Source organism: Candoia aspera, chromosome 15 (assembly GCF_035149785.1).
Source record: "Candoia aspera isolate rCanAsp1 chromosome 15, rCanAsp1.hap2, whole genome shotgun sequence".
Taxonomy (NCBI): domain Eukaryota; kingdom Metazoa; phylum Chordata; class Lepidosauria; order Squamata; family Boidae; genus Candoia; species Candoia aspera.
Genome location: NC_086167.1, coordinates 9,340,863 through 9,355,099, shown reverse-complemented (window position 1 = coordinate 9,355,099; position 14,237 = coordinate 9,340,863). Strand labels below are relative to the sequence as shown.

Sequence of the window (14,237 nt, the reverse complement as noted above, 5' to 3'; positions counted from 1 at the left end):
AAGAAAGCTGGTCAGGAGGACGGGACTCTGATGCGCTGCCTTAGAGTTCTGCTCGTTGAGGGGGGGTCATGAACATATTGCTCTCATCTGGCACAAATACTGTAATCCTGTGGAGCCAGAGGTGACTCCAATTTGTAGAAGCATTAGAAAGGAAGAATTAGAAGAAATAGTTCACAGGGACAGATTTCAATGTTTGAGGAAATAACATTCCATTTTATAGGCTCTGCAAAATTTCCCATGTTTATTCTGGAACTTCCTCCTACAGATTATATGCCATCAACTCCAAAATATAGCTGAAACTCAGGTAAGAGTGAAGAAAATGTAAACAGAAGTCGGAAATATTTCTCCTTCAGTTATTGTGCAGAGTGAGGTCATGCTGGTTCGGGCAAGTGTCTTCCAGCCAACGGAGTCTCCTTCCATCAGCTCAGAAGAGATCAGAAAGCCAAAGGTTGGTGCTCCTCCATGAGGGCTTATCCTTGACTGAGAGGAAGTCCTTAGGATCACGCGTGGTTATGGAAGCCTCCCTGCTGTGCCATTCATGGAAGGAGGTCACGTTCCTTGAGATTTTTGCCTGAACTTGAAAGGGAAGCGTTGCGGCTGCTGGAACTGAAATGTGTCAATTATCCTGACTTCTAATAGCTGCTGCCACCTTTTGCTTTGGAGGTTTTGGTCTCAGTTCCTCTGACGTTTAACAGAGTGGAAGAGCTACTCCAGGTGGTCCCAGAGAGGAGAATATCAGCCCATTTTCTCTTTGTAGCTTAAACCTTCTGAAACCTGCCTCTTTTCTTTAATGACAGAATACTTAAATGTCCCATTAATGTTAGATGTTCCTTTCTTTCTGTCCAGTTCGGGACCAAGACTTTTTGACACAGAATTCAAGTGTTTAGGTGGTTTGGCCAAAGTGGAGAAGGATTTTAGCTACAGATGGAGTTTTAACTCTTGCAGGTTTCTCTTTAACACTTTGTTTTGTGTAAAGGATGCAGGAGTTAGAACTTCCCTCATGTTTCTTCTTTCAGCCTTGTGGCTCAGTGAATCAGAATCAACTCCAGCCATTCCCGCCCTGAGATCTACAAAGCCGGAAAGAAAAGAAATGACGCTCCCGCCATGCCTTCAGCTCCCATCGGAAGGGAAGAAGGTTCCTGCCAGGCCAGAGAGGGAGAGAAGTGGCTGAGGTGTCCAGAGCCTGGAGCTGCACTGCTGAACGAGTGGGACAGATGCTGCCCTTCAGCATTGCAAGAGCTGGAGATCATGGTTGTTCCTCAAAGGATCTAAATGACTGCATTAAAGAATGTGAAGTATAATATGAGATTTCCCTCATATGGACATAGAGTATATAAATTGATTTTCTCTTTTAAGCTTGCTTTGAAAACACTGCTGAGAAGCTGAGGGTGGCCGTGTTGCCAGAGTTGGTGCCAGAGAATCGGTCTGAGGTCCCGGTGGGGCTATCTCTGGCTATCAGCATATATAATCAGGACAGGGGGACTCCCAGGCTTCTGCTGGTACCACCGAACCTTCTTTCCTCCAATGTTGATTCCGGCACAAGTGACTCTTCCATTTTGCCCCAGGGACCCAGACACAGAGGGCGGCTGGGTCAGGAGATACTGGGCAGAGGCACCCATAGAAACAAAATATTCAAACAGCTGTGAACTCTGCCATTCCCTGATTCTTCTCCTCAGCTTCCTTGATCTGGGAGGTGAAACAAAGTAAATGCAGAAATAAAGTATTTGGATTTCATCCTTTTCTTTTCTTCTTGTAAGCCCCCTGGATGATGCAACAGATAGAAAGGTGGGCATTTATAAAAGCTGAAATGAATTGTGGAGAGTCAATATATATACAGAAAAAAGAAGAGTAAAAGAAAAGGAATCAAGAGAAACCAAAAGGCCGTATTCAAAGGCAGCATTTGCTAAGGGTGGTCCCTTCTGTGCAGAATTGAGCTGCTTTCATGGAGATATGCGGGACACAATTCATAGAATTAAAATCCAAATTAATATGCAAAGATTGAAATCAGTTCACAGCTTTTGGGAGAAATCATTCAAGGAACTCCTGCTTTCTTCTACCTGAGCAGTAGGTGAGGAGGGTGAAAAGAAGAGGGGCCGAAAGCATGGTGAGAACCTCAGAAGCTTCTCCTGTGGAGAAGAGGGTGGTTCCGAGCTGGGTTCACCTGGTTCTTTTATCTTCTTTTCCTTGGCAACTCATTTGCATGTAAATCACTTCCTTTCATTAAAAAAACATTCAGACCTTCTTTCTGCTCCAGCTAGATACAGATGGGGGGAAAAGACCGACAAGCAAACTTTGAATGATTTTGGATAACGATGATGATAGAGATAGACATCAAGAGGATGGATGATGTTCTGCAGGATCAAACATTAAGCTTTTGAAAATCAGTTGAAAGTCTTCCACTCCTCATCTGATGCCAGTCCTAATGAATCGGGTAGAATTGATTACCGTATTGATATTCTTAAGTGTACCTATATGCTTTTGCACAATCATCCCGACTAGAGAATTGCCATGTCCCATAGAAGTGGAGACCATTGACGGCCAGGCCCTCAAGGCAGGGCTGATTAGAAGGCTCACAGAACCGGTGCAACTGACAACGGGAGACCACACTGAGTGGATCCAGCTTTATGTTACTGCATCGCTTAATGTGCCTGTAATCCTAGGCACACCTTGGCTGAGGATCCACAACCCGTTGCTGAACTGGACTATGGGAGCAATCTCCTTCCCAGCTAAGGAATGCCAGCACCACAAGATTCAAGCTGCTCTCCGCTCTCTAGCAACCAACACAGTCACGGAAGCAAGGGGGGTCCAGTTGCCAGCCAAGTATGCAGATTTCGCAGACGTTTTCAGAGAACAAGAGGCCACAGCACTACCCCCCCATATGGACTGTGATTGCACCATTGAGTTGATACCAGGAGCCAGGATTCCAGCAAAGAAACAATATCCCATGTCTCCCAAGGAACCAGCCACCTTAAAGGATTACTTGGACTCTAATCTCCAAAAGGGGTTCATCCGACCATCTACTTCCCCAGCCTCTGCTCCTACCTTCTTCGTACCAAAGAAGCCTGACCCGTTGGCACCTGCAACCCAGGAGACACCCGTGAGAGTGGTCCACGATTTCAGTTCCCTCAATAAAATAACAAAAAAAGAATCCTATCCTCTGCCTTTAATCTTGGATCTGCTAGATCGCTTGCAGAAAGCACGCATTTTTACCAGGTTGGATCTCAGGAATGCGTACAATCTGATCCGGATGAAAGAGGGGCACGAATATCTGACTGCCTTCGACACCAGGTTTGGTAAATTTGAGTACCTTGTTTTGCCCTTTGGCTTGTCTAATGCAGGAGCCATATTTTCCAGATTTATGAATCAAATTTTCTCTGATTTACTAGATAAGTATCTGGTCATTTATCTAGATGACATATTAATTTTCTCTGAGGATGCTACAACTCATGTAACCCATGTACGCAATGTCTTACAAAGACTGAGAGAGAACAAGCTGTTCGCCAAGCTAGAGAAGTGTGCCTTTGATTTAACTGAATTACCTTTCCTGGGCTATAAAGTATCAACAGAAGGCATATCCATGGATCCTTCTAAGGTCCAGGCAATTCTCTCTTGGCCACCTCCCCGAAATGTTAAAGATGTACAAAGAATTCTAGGATTTTCCAACTTTTACAGACGGTTCATAAAAAACTTTAGTGACAGGGCTAGACCCCTCACACAGCTTTTGAAGAAAGGATCAAAATTCATTTGGGGGGAGAGAGAGCAAGCAGCCTTCCAAGAATTTAAGCAACTCCTTGCATCCCAGCCGCTGTTAAGACACCCTGACCCCACGAAGCAATTCATAATGCATTCAGATGCTTCCGATATTGCCATTGGGGCAGTGTTATTGCGATATACAAACAAAACCGAGAATACATTGCTTCCGTGTGCCTTTTTTTCACGCCTGCTCTCACCAGCAGAGAGAAACTATGATGTTTTTAACAAGGAGTTGCTGGCAATTAAAGCAGCATTCCAAGAGTGGAGGCACTGGCTAGAAGGGGCGACCTTTCCGGAGAAAGTTTGCACCGATCACAAGAATTTACAGCTTCTACAAAACACCAGATCCCTCACCCCATGCCAAATCAGATGGAGCCAGTTTTTCTCCCGTTTCAATTTTGTGATTTCTTATGTGCCCGGGGTGCAAAACTGCTTGGCAGACGCCCTGTGTCGATCCTTTCAGGCAACCCCTGCCACGCACCAGGAGGTACAGGCTACTAGATTACAACCTCACAACTTTGATCAGTCTATGAGGGGGAACCAGACAGAGATTTTAGCAGCAGGCAGACAAGCAGAGGACCTATTTACAAGAGTCAGAGTTCAGCGGAAACAGGACCCATATTCCAGGGCCAGGATGGATGACCTCCAGAGGGGCCCGCAAGACACTGCCCCCCCATTCAATGTGGAGGCAGGAATCCTCTGGCATAGTGGGCGATTATATATTCCCCCTTCATTGAGGGAAGAAGTACTGAGACTTTGCCATGACCATCAAACAGCAGGCCACGGAGGTCTTTTCAAAACTCTCCATAGAGCTCTGAGAGACTACTGGTGGCCTAAGATGACTGCAGACATAAAGGGTTACGTTGCTTCTTGTCACACCTGCAGGCGAGCCAAGCCTCTCCCAGGGAGGCCCACAGGACTGTTGCAACCCCTACCCACCCCCAGTCAGCCTTGGGATACTGTCTCCATGGATTTCATCACTGATTTACCACCGGTCCAAAGGCTGACTTCCATACTGGTGGTAGTGGACCTTTTCACAAAGATGGCACATTTTATTCCTTGCAAGGGCCTCCTGTCTGCACCAGCCACAGCACAGTTGTTTATGGACCATGTCTTCAGGTATAGAGGCATGGTTAATCATGTGGTGAGCGACCGAGGCCCCCAGTTCTCTTCCAGGTTCTGGAGGGCCCTTTTCCAGTCATTAGGGGTCCAGATCCACCTGTCATCAGCACATCATCCTGCCAGTAATGGGCAAGCAGAGAAAATTAACCAATGGTTACAGCAGTATCTCAGGTGTTACACCACTTATCGGCAAGACAATTGGCCAGCCCTGCTCCCCATGGCAGAATTTACTTATAACAACTCTGTGCAATCCTTGACCAAGATGTCTCCTTTCCAAGCACTCTATGGGGTTAACCCTCAGGTGTTGCCCACCTCCTCCCAGCAGGGAGCTGTTCCAGCCGCGGCTGATTTTCTTAAAGAGCAACAAGCCGCACAGGAGTTGTTAAAGGAGCAGCTGAACAGGGCAAAGAGTGCTTACAAGAGGGCGGCAGACGCTCACAGGCAGGAGGGGCCAGCGATTGCAGTAGGAGACAAAGTGTGGCTCTCTACCAAATTTTTGAAATCTACCCGACCATCCAAGAAATTGGACTCTAAGTTTGTGGGCCCTTTCACTGTGGCGCAGCAGATAAATCCAGTGGCTTATCGTTTACAGCTGCCAGCATCCATGAAAGTCCATCCAGTCTTTCACAGATCATTGCTAGCCAAGGACCCTCCCCCAAGTGCCTTACGATCGCAATTGCCCCCCCCCCACCAGTAATTGTGCAGGGGGTGGAAGAATACGAGGTTGAGGACATTCTGGACTCTAGGAGGAGGGGAAGGGGCATCCAATATTTCATACACTGGAAAGGGTACCCCGAGGAAGAACGCATATGGGAGAATGCCAGGGATGTACATGCTCCAGCACTGGTTCATCGTTTTCATCAGCTTTTCCCTCACAAACCCAAGCCTCGCATTTTACCCGAGATTCCGCTTTCGCCTGAGCAGGCCAAAGAAGCCCAAGCTGAGGAGTTTGTGAGTGTGTATTTCCCCCTGCCCCGCCTGAAGCCTCGACTCCAGTTACAGAGGAGGTGGGGGAACCACAGCCCTCAACCTCGGGCTTACAGTTCCCAGGGGGGAGGGGGGCTGACCTTTCTAACTCTCTAGATGTTTTCCAGCAGCAGCCACCTGGCCCAGAGGCGTTATCAGACCTGGAGAGCAGCACTGATTCGTCCTTGGAGGAGTTTTCCTTTGAAGACTTTCCATCCTTGCCCAGTTCCCATGGGACCTCAGAAGGAGACGTCGAATCTTATCAAGCCTCTGGAAGGGAAGGGGCTGAAATGGAATGTGAATCTGGAGGGGAGGGTGATGTCATGAGTAAGGATGGCGAGCAGGGGGCTCCCATCCAGGCTGTAAAGCGCATGCATAATACTGAGGAATTAGGTATCCATACAAAGAGACACAGATCGGGCCCGCCTTAGCCTTTGGGGTTTATATGTCTGGGTTTTTCCCATGCTTCTCCAGTTTGTTAGGATTTTCTGTTGTGTAGCAGTAATAAAACACTAGAGACCTATTCCTTGTCTCAGCGTGGCTCCTGGCTGTTAGGACAGGTCTGAGATCCCGGTGGGCCTCTGGCTATCAGCGTATATAATCAGGACAGGGGGACCACCAGGCTTCTGCTGGTACCAGTGAACGTTCTTTCCTCCAATGTTGTTTCCTGAACAAGTGATTCCTCCATCTTGCCCCAGGGACACAGAGACGGACAGCGGCTGGGTCAGGAGATACTGGGCGAAGGCACCTGCCAAAGAAACAAAATATTCAACTATCTATCAATTATTCCATTCCCTGATTCTTCTCCTTGACTTCTTTGATTTGGCCAATGAAACAAAGTAAATGAAGGAATAAGGAATTTGGGTTTTATACTTTTCCTCTTCTTGTAAGTCCCCTTGATGATCCATTAGACAGAAAGCAGGAAATTGTAAAAGCCAAAATAAATCTTGGAGAGTCAAAGAAAGAAATGACAGAATACAATAATTGGGAACTACAAACAAAAGAATAAAAGAAAAGGAGGAAAAAGAAATAAAAAGGCCACAGTCAAACGTAGCATTTGCTAACGGTGGTCCCTTTTGTGCAGAATTCAGCTGCTTTCATGGAGATATGCAGGACACCATTCATAGAATTAAAATCGGGATTAAGAAGCAAAGATTGAAATCAATTAACAGTCGATGGGAGAAATCACGCAAGGAAACTCTCTTTTCTTCTACCTGAGCAGCAGGTGAGGAGGGTGAAGAGAAGAGGGGCCGAAAGGACGGTGAGAAACTCGGAAGCTTCTCTGGCTGGGAAGAAGGTGGCTCTGAGCTGGGTTCTCCTGATCCTTTTATCTCCTTTTCCCTTGCAATCATTTCCTTTCATTAAAAAACATTCAGACCTTCTTTCTGCTCCAGCTAGACACAGATGGGGGGAAAAGACCGACAAGCAAACTTTGAATGATCTTGGAGAACGATGATGATAGAGATAGACATAAAAGGATGGATGATGTTCTGCAGGATCAGATGTTAAACCTTTGAAAATCAGTTGACAGTCTTCCACTCCTCATCTGATGCCAGTCCAAATGAATCGGGTAGAATTGATTACCGTATTGATATTCTTAACTCTACCTATATCCTTGTGCACAATCACGCACGTTATTCTGAGAGAAGTGACATATCTCCCCTTTGTTGGCATTGTTGACACACACAAAGCAAAATAAGATCAGAATATTTCCATGATCTAAATTTTGATCTGTTTCATCTTCCAATTCCTTCCTTAAAAAGTGAGATCTAAAAAAGGAGAGCCGCCCCCCCCAATTTGGAAAGTGATCAAGGCCTGGTGAAGCACGGCTTTTGAGAGAGAAACCCATGGAAGCTCATTAACTGTGGCTCATTAACTGTGGCATTTCCTTGAAGGCGGTGTCTGGGAGAAGGTAGAGGTAGAGGTAGAGGTAGAGGTAGAGTTATCTCTTTCTCTATTTAGTCCTGGACCTCCACCTAGAAGTTCATCTTGTGCAACCCTCAAGCATCTAGACAATGGTGGAAAGTCATACAAGGTTGCCTAAAAGCAAAACAGGAGCCAGGGAGAGTTTCCAAGCCTTCTCTAACTCTTCCTTTTTGTTGTTTACAAAACAGTTTTGCAGCACCGTCACAAGTCCGAACAGTCGCTAAAGGAATGGTGTGAAGCACGGACTACCTGTAATTGAAAGAAATGAGTGATTTCTGTCCTTCCTTTGATGAAAGTGAAAGAGGAGGAAGAGGAATTCAGCTTTCCTCTGTCCCTCCAGGGGAATTATAGGACAAAACAGGAACCGGAGACCTCTCTGGCCTTCAGACGTGGTTGGTGACTCTCCTTTCACTGGGGAAGCTGGAACTGTGGCTCGGCCCATGCCCCACAGTCAACAAAGGCGTGAGCAGCAGGAACACAAACCGTTTTTCAAATTCCTCCCCCATCACGGTCTTCCCTGTGCTTGGCTGCACTTTTGTTGTTTATTCGTTTAGTCGCTTCCGACTCTTTGTGACTTCATGGACCAGCCCACGCCAGAGCTTCCTGTCGGTCGTCAACACCCCCAGCTCCCCCAGGGATGGGTCCGTCACCTCTAGAATGTCATCCGTCCACCTGGCCCTTGGTCGGCCCCTCTTCCTTTTGCCCTCCACTCTCCCTAGCATCAGCATCTTCTCCAGGGTGTCCTGTCTTCTCATTATGTGGCCAAAGTATTTCAGTTTTGCCTTTAATACCATTCCCTCAAGTGAGCAGTCTGGCTTTATTTCCTGGAGGATGGACTGGTTTGATCTTCTTGCAGTCCAAGGCACTCTCAGGATTTTCCTCCAACACCACAGTTCCAAAGCATCGATCTTCCTTCTCTCAGCCTTCCTTATGGTCCAGCTCTCACAGCCATATGTTACTACAGGGAACACCATTGCTTTAACTATGCGGACCTTTGTTGTCAGTGTGATGTCTCTGCTCTTAACTATTTGATCAAGATTGGTCATTGCTCTTCTCCCAAGGATAACTCTTCCTTTAAATCTGGCCAATCTTTTGAGCAAGTGTCTGAAAGGCAAGAGAGTTTTATTTCGCTGACTCCGCAGAGTTCAGGAAGGCATGAGGGCTCAGACCTGAGGGCTAGGCAGGCCTAAAACTGACTTGGAGGAAATTGTGAGGGTCGCAGAGGAACTGGAGGGCAGCCCCTCTCAGCTCTACCTCAAAATAGAGCCCTCCCTCTGAGCCTGAAAGAAAAGGGCTGCCAATTGAAGAACTGAATTTAAAGAATTGTTTCCTGAAAGCTTCTGTTGCTTTTTGCACTGGCGGTTTTGGTCTCAGTTCCTCTTGAGTTTGTATCACTGTGGAACACTGTACTTGGGTGATACCACACAGCACAGTAATAAGCAGCCTCGTCTTCTGGCTGGACGTTGCTGATGGTCAAATACCATTTATTTTGGCTGCTCTCCTTGGAGGCAGAGAAGCGGCTGAGGTCTCCAGAGCCTGGAGCTGCACTGTTGTAGTAATAATACAGGAATCTGGGAGGACCTCCTTCTTTCTGTTGATACCACGATTGCTCATATGACGTTACTTGTCCACTGCTGAGGGAACAGGAGAGTTTAACTGTCTGTCCAGGGGAAGGTGACATGGAGGATTCCTGAATCACCGTAGGCTGAGACCTGGATCCTGGAGGAAGAATAATGCTATAAATGTGTGTTCTTGGACTCAGAATCTGGGGAAAGGAGTTGTGTTGGGTTCTCCTTCACTCACCTGTGCACCAGATGCCCAGAAGGACAAGGAGAGACGCTCCCAACATGTTGAGCAGTTCTCGGGTTTCTGGAGATGGAGCCAATGAGTGAATGCAAGTGAGCTTTATTGGGGCTTCTTATATCAACCCCGCTTGTTTCATGAACCATTTGCATACCTAGCTCCTCCCCCTGCTTTTCTGAAATCTCATTGGTCCATTTCTTATAGTAGAGTGGAACGTTCAGACAGGGGATGCTTCCTAACATTCTTGCCTGAAGCTCTCTTAAAGACGCAGTGATGCAGTGCTACAGATATGGATGTCCTTGGTAGAGTCCCATTCAGGTTTTAATCAGCTCTGACCCTGTTTAGCTTTTCCAAGATCACCCATGTTTGGTCCGGTTTATAGATTAGTGAGTTGGCTCAGTGGGATTCAGGAGAAGGGTGGGAAAACATTGTGTTCGTTATCTCACTCTCTAGATTTAAGAGAGCTTCTGAAAGTCCCTGGGCTTCAGGGGACACAGGAGATCCTTGGAGATTGCCTTCTTGTGCCATCCTTGATATTGCTCAAAAGATTTGAAGGACCATATTAAAGAATGTGGGTTATAGTGGAAGAGCTCCTCCAAGTGGTCACAGGGAGGAGAATATTGGTAGATTTTCTCTTTCTAACCTAAACCTTCCTCTGAAATGGGAATCTTTTCTTTAATGACTCAGTGCCTGAATATTCCATTCAAGTTGTTGGTTCCTTTGTTCTGGTCCAGTTGATGAACACTTTTAGACCCAAACTCCAAGTCTTTAGGTGGTTTGGCCATAGCTGAGAAGAAGTTATACTGCAAGTGAACTTTTCAACCTGCTGTCTTTATTCTAACACGTGGTTTTGTGTACAGGATGTGGAGGAAGACAATGGCACACAGCTCCCCCATCTGCTCCGTTTTCCAAGTTCTGCGATATTTCCCCTCGGTGTTGCTTCATTGACCGTTAGAATTTAAGTCATGAGGGGTGTGGGGCAAAAGCGGGAGGGAGTGATGTTCCTACCATTCTTTCAGCTGCTATCAGAAGGGACCAAAGCAGATGCTTGGGCAGAGTCTTATCTTCATGTCATTGGTGTGTGAAAAGGCATAGAGTGATGATAGGGAGGTGTGATTATGCCACTGTCTGAATTGACCTTCACTGTAGAATCGTGATGGGCAAAATACATCAGAATCATTTGTATCCTTTTACTTTTGTTTAAGAGTGAATTGATATTTGTTGCAAAAAGAGAACTTGGGGTTTACCAAGACTGAGATAATAACACTGCTGGCTCTGAAGTCATCGCTGCATGACAGTTTACGAGGCCAGGTGGATGGTGAGTTCAGGGCGAAAGGAAACTGTTCTCCAAGCAGCTCAGGGGAGAGATTTTGTCTCACTTCTGCAAGGGACTGTATCACTGTGGATACCACTAGTTGCTGCCACTCCCGTAAGCACCACCACAATAATAATCCGCCTCATCATCAGCCTGGAGGCTGGCAATTGTTAAGTAGGCTGCATTGGCAGAGGGGTCCTTGGACCCCGTGAACCGGCCATTGCTGTTGCTATCATAGAGAAGGTATTTTGGGCTCTTTCCAGGGTGTTGTTGGTACCAAGCTATGTTATAACTGCCCACCTGGCTGTCCCGGCTCATGGTGCATGAGATCTTTGCTGATTGTCCCAGGGGAGATGATTGGGCAGCAGGTTGAGTCAAGGTGTACTGTGAATGGGCCCCTGAAATTAGAAAAGGAAGATTGTGGAATAGAAAGAGCATATATCACCTTCAGCAGTAGCTCCTGAAGAGCTGCCCGAATTCAAATGCAGGCTAGTCTTCCAACAGCCTCCTCCACACATCGGTCAGGTACTCTGTGTGGATGTGGATGCGTTTGAATCCAGTGTGGCTCTCAGATCAGCATTAAATGACCCCTGATACATTCCAAGCCTTAAATACTGGCAGAGACAACATCAGAAGTGAGCATTCCTCCTAAATTACCTGTGCTCCATGTGAAGAAGAAGGCCAAGAGCAGAGTCCACGCCATGATGGAGAATGGAGCTTTCTGGGGAACTCTGACTGGGAGACTGGAAGGTTCCCTTTAAACCCCCAGGAATCTGGGTCCGCCCATTTATGCAAATTCTGCTGACATCTCATTAGCTGTGTTTGGATAAGACCAATTGCCTTTGGAGGAAAGATGTGGCTTCACGTTCCTCTTTTCATCTCCTGTTTGCTTCATCCCACCTTCCCCTCCAAAGACTTCGGTGTGTGTTTCCCACTTTCCCCGGCCATCTGCTCTGGCTGCAGACCTTGTTCAGATCTGGCCATAAACTGGATCCCGGATGTTCTCTTCTGTTGCCATAGGTGGGTAGCCAGGCAGAGCCAGAAGGAAGAAAGCTGGTCAGGAGGACGGGACTCTGATGCGCTGCCTGAGAGTTCTGCTCGTTGAGGTGGGGTCATGAACATATTGCTCTCATCTGGCAAAAATACTGTAATCCTGTGGAGCCAGAGGTGACTCCAATTTGTAGAAGCGTTAGAAAGGAAGAATTAGAAGAAATAGTTCACAGGGACAGATTTCAATGTTTGAGGAAATAACATTCCATTTTATAGGCTCTGCAAAATTTCCCATGTTTATTCTGGAACTTCCTCCTACAGATTATATGCCATCAACTCCAAAATATAGCTGAAACTCAGGTAAGAGTGAAGAAAATGTAAACAGAAGTCGGAAATATTTCTCCTTCAGTTATTGTGCAGAGTGAGGTCATGCTGGTTCGGGCAAGTGTCTTCCAGCCAACGGAGTCTCCTTCCATTAGCTCAGAAGAGATCAGAAAGCCAAAGGTTGGTCCTCCTCCATGAGGGCTTATCCATGACTGAGAGGAAGTCCTTAGGAACATGCGTGGTTATGGAAGCCTCCCTGCTGTGCCATTCATGGACGGAGCTCGCGTTCCTTGAGTTTTTTGCCTGAACTTGAAAGGGAAGTGTGGCAGCTGCTGGAACTGAAATGTGTCAATTATCCTGACTTCTAAGAGCTGCTGCCGCCTTTTGCTTTGGAGGTTTTGGTCTCAGTTCCTCTGATGTTTAACAGAGTGGAAGAGCTCCTCCAGGTGGTCCCAGAGAGGAGAATATTGGCCAATTGTCCCTTTGTAGCTTAAACCTTCTTCTGAAACCTGCCTCTTTTCTGTAATGACAGAATACTTAAATGTTTCATTAATGTTAGATGTTCCTTTCTTTCTGTCCAGTTTGGGACCAAGACTTTTTGACACAGAATTCAAGTGTTTAGGTGGTTTGGCCAAAGTGGAGAAGGATTTTAACTACAGATGGAGTTTTAACTCTTGCAGTTTTCTTTGTAAGACTTTGTTTTGTGTAAAGGATGCAGGAGTTAGAACTTCCCTCATGTTTCGTCTTTCAGCCTTGTGGCTCAGTGAATCAGAATCAACTCCAGCCATTCCCACCCTGAGATCTACAAAGCCGGAGAGAAAAGAAATGACGCTCCCGCCATGCCTTCAGCTCCCATCGGAAGGGAAGAAGGTTCCTGCCAGGCCAGAGAGGGAGAGAAGTGGCTGAGGTGTCCAGAGCCTGGAGCTGCACTGCTGAACGAGTGGGACAGATGCTGCCCTTCAGCATTGCAATAGCTGGAGATCATGGTTGTTCCTCAAAGGATCTAAATGACTGCATTAAAGAATGTGAAGTATAATAAAAGATTTCCCTCATATGGTCATAGAGTATATAAATTGATTTTCTCTTTTAAGCTTGCTTTGAAAACACTGCTGAGAAGCTGAGGGTGGCCGTGTTGCCAGAGTTGGTGCCAGAGAATCGGTCTGAGATTCTGGTGGGCCTATCTCTGGCTATCAGCATATATAATCAGGACAGGGGGACTCCCAGGCTTCTGCTGGTACCAGTGAACCTTCTTTCCTCCAATGTTGTTTCCTGCACAAATGACTCTTCCATTTTGCCCCAGGGACACAGAGATGGAGGGCGGCTGGGTCAGGAGATACTGGGCGAAGGCACCTGCCAAAGAAACAAAATATTCAAACAGCTGTGAACTCTTCCATTCCCTGATTCTTCTCCTCAGCTTCCTTGATCTGGGAAGTGAAACTAAGTAAATGCAGAAATAAAGTATTTGGATTTCATCCTTTTCTTTTCTTCTTGTAAGCCCCCTGGATGATGCAACAGATAGAAAGGTGGGAATTTATAAAAGCTGAAATAAATTGTGGAGAGTCAATATAGAAACAGAAAAAAGATGAGTAAAAGAAAAGGAATCAAGAGAAACCAATGAAGTTCCAATAGTAATTCTAGAAAACCGTGGACTTCATGTAGTGGAGAAGATGTTTGATGGTATTAATATTGTGCAATCATAGTTATTGCTCAAAAGATTTCAATGACTATGTTAAAGAATGTGGGCTATAGTACAAGATTTCCCTCATGTGGTCATAGAAGTAAATGCATCAGTTGATTCTCTCTGTCTTATTTAAACCTCCTCCTGAAACTTGCATTTTTTTAATGACTGCACACTCTAATGTTCAGTGAAAATTATATGTTCCCTTTTTCCTGTCCAGCAATCCAAATGCTTTTTGGTACCCAATCCAAGTGTTTAAATGGATTAAATCCTATGGGACTCACAACTCCTGCTCAAAGAGCAGGTGGCAGTCGTGGCCAGAAGGGCCTTTGCGCAACTTTGTGTTGTGTGCCAGTTACG

The 14,237-nt window shown here is 46.2% G+C and overlaps 2 gene segments (V, D, J or C); both read right to left on the bottom strand.

Moving 5' to 3' along the window:
* Positions 1-6,392: 6,392 nt before the first annotated feature.
* On the bottom strand, positions 6,393-9,647 carry LOC134505902 (immunoglobulin lambda variable 5-37-like). The segment is given in 3 exon segments: positions 6,393-6,589; positions 9,163-9,486; positions 9,571-9,647. Coding segments are annotated over 3 exon segments (567 nt in total).
* A 1,334-nt stretch (positions 9,648-10,981) lies between these two features.
* Positions 10,982-11,609, bottom strand: LOC134505781 (immunoglobulin lambda variable 2-23-like). The segment is given in 2 exon segments: positions 10,982-11,283; positions 11,543-11,609. Coding segments are annotated over 2 exon segments (348 nt in total).
* Positions 11,610-14,237: the final 2,628 nt, after the last annotated feature.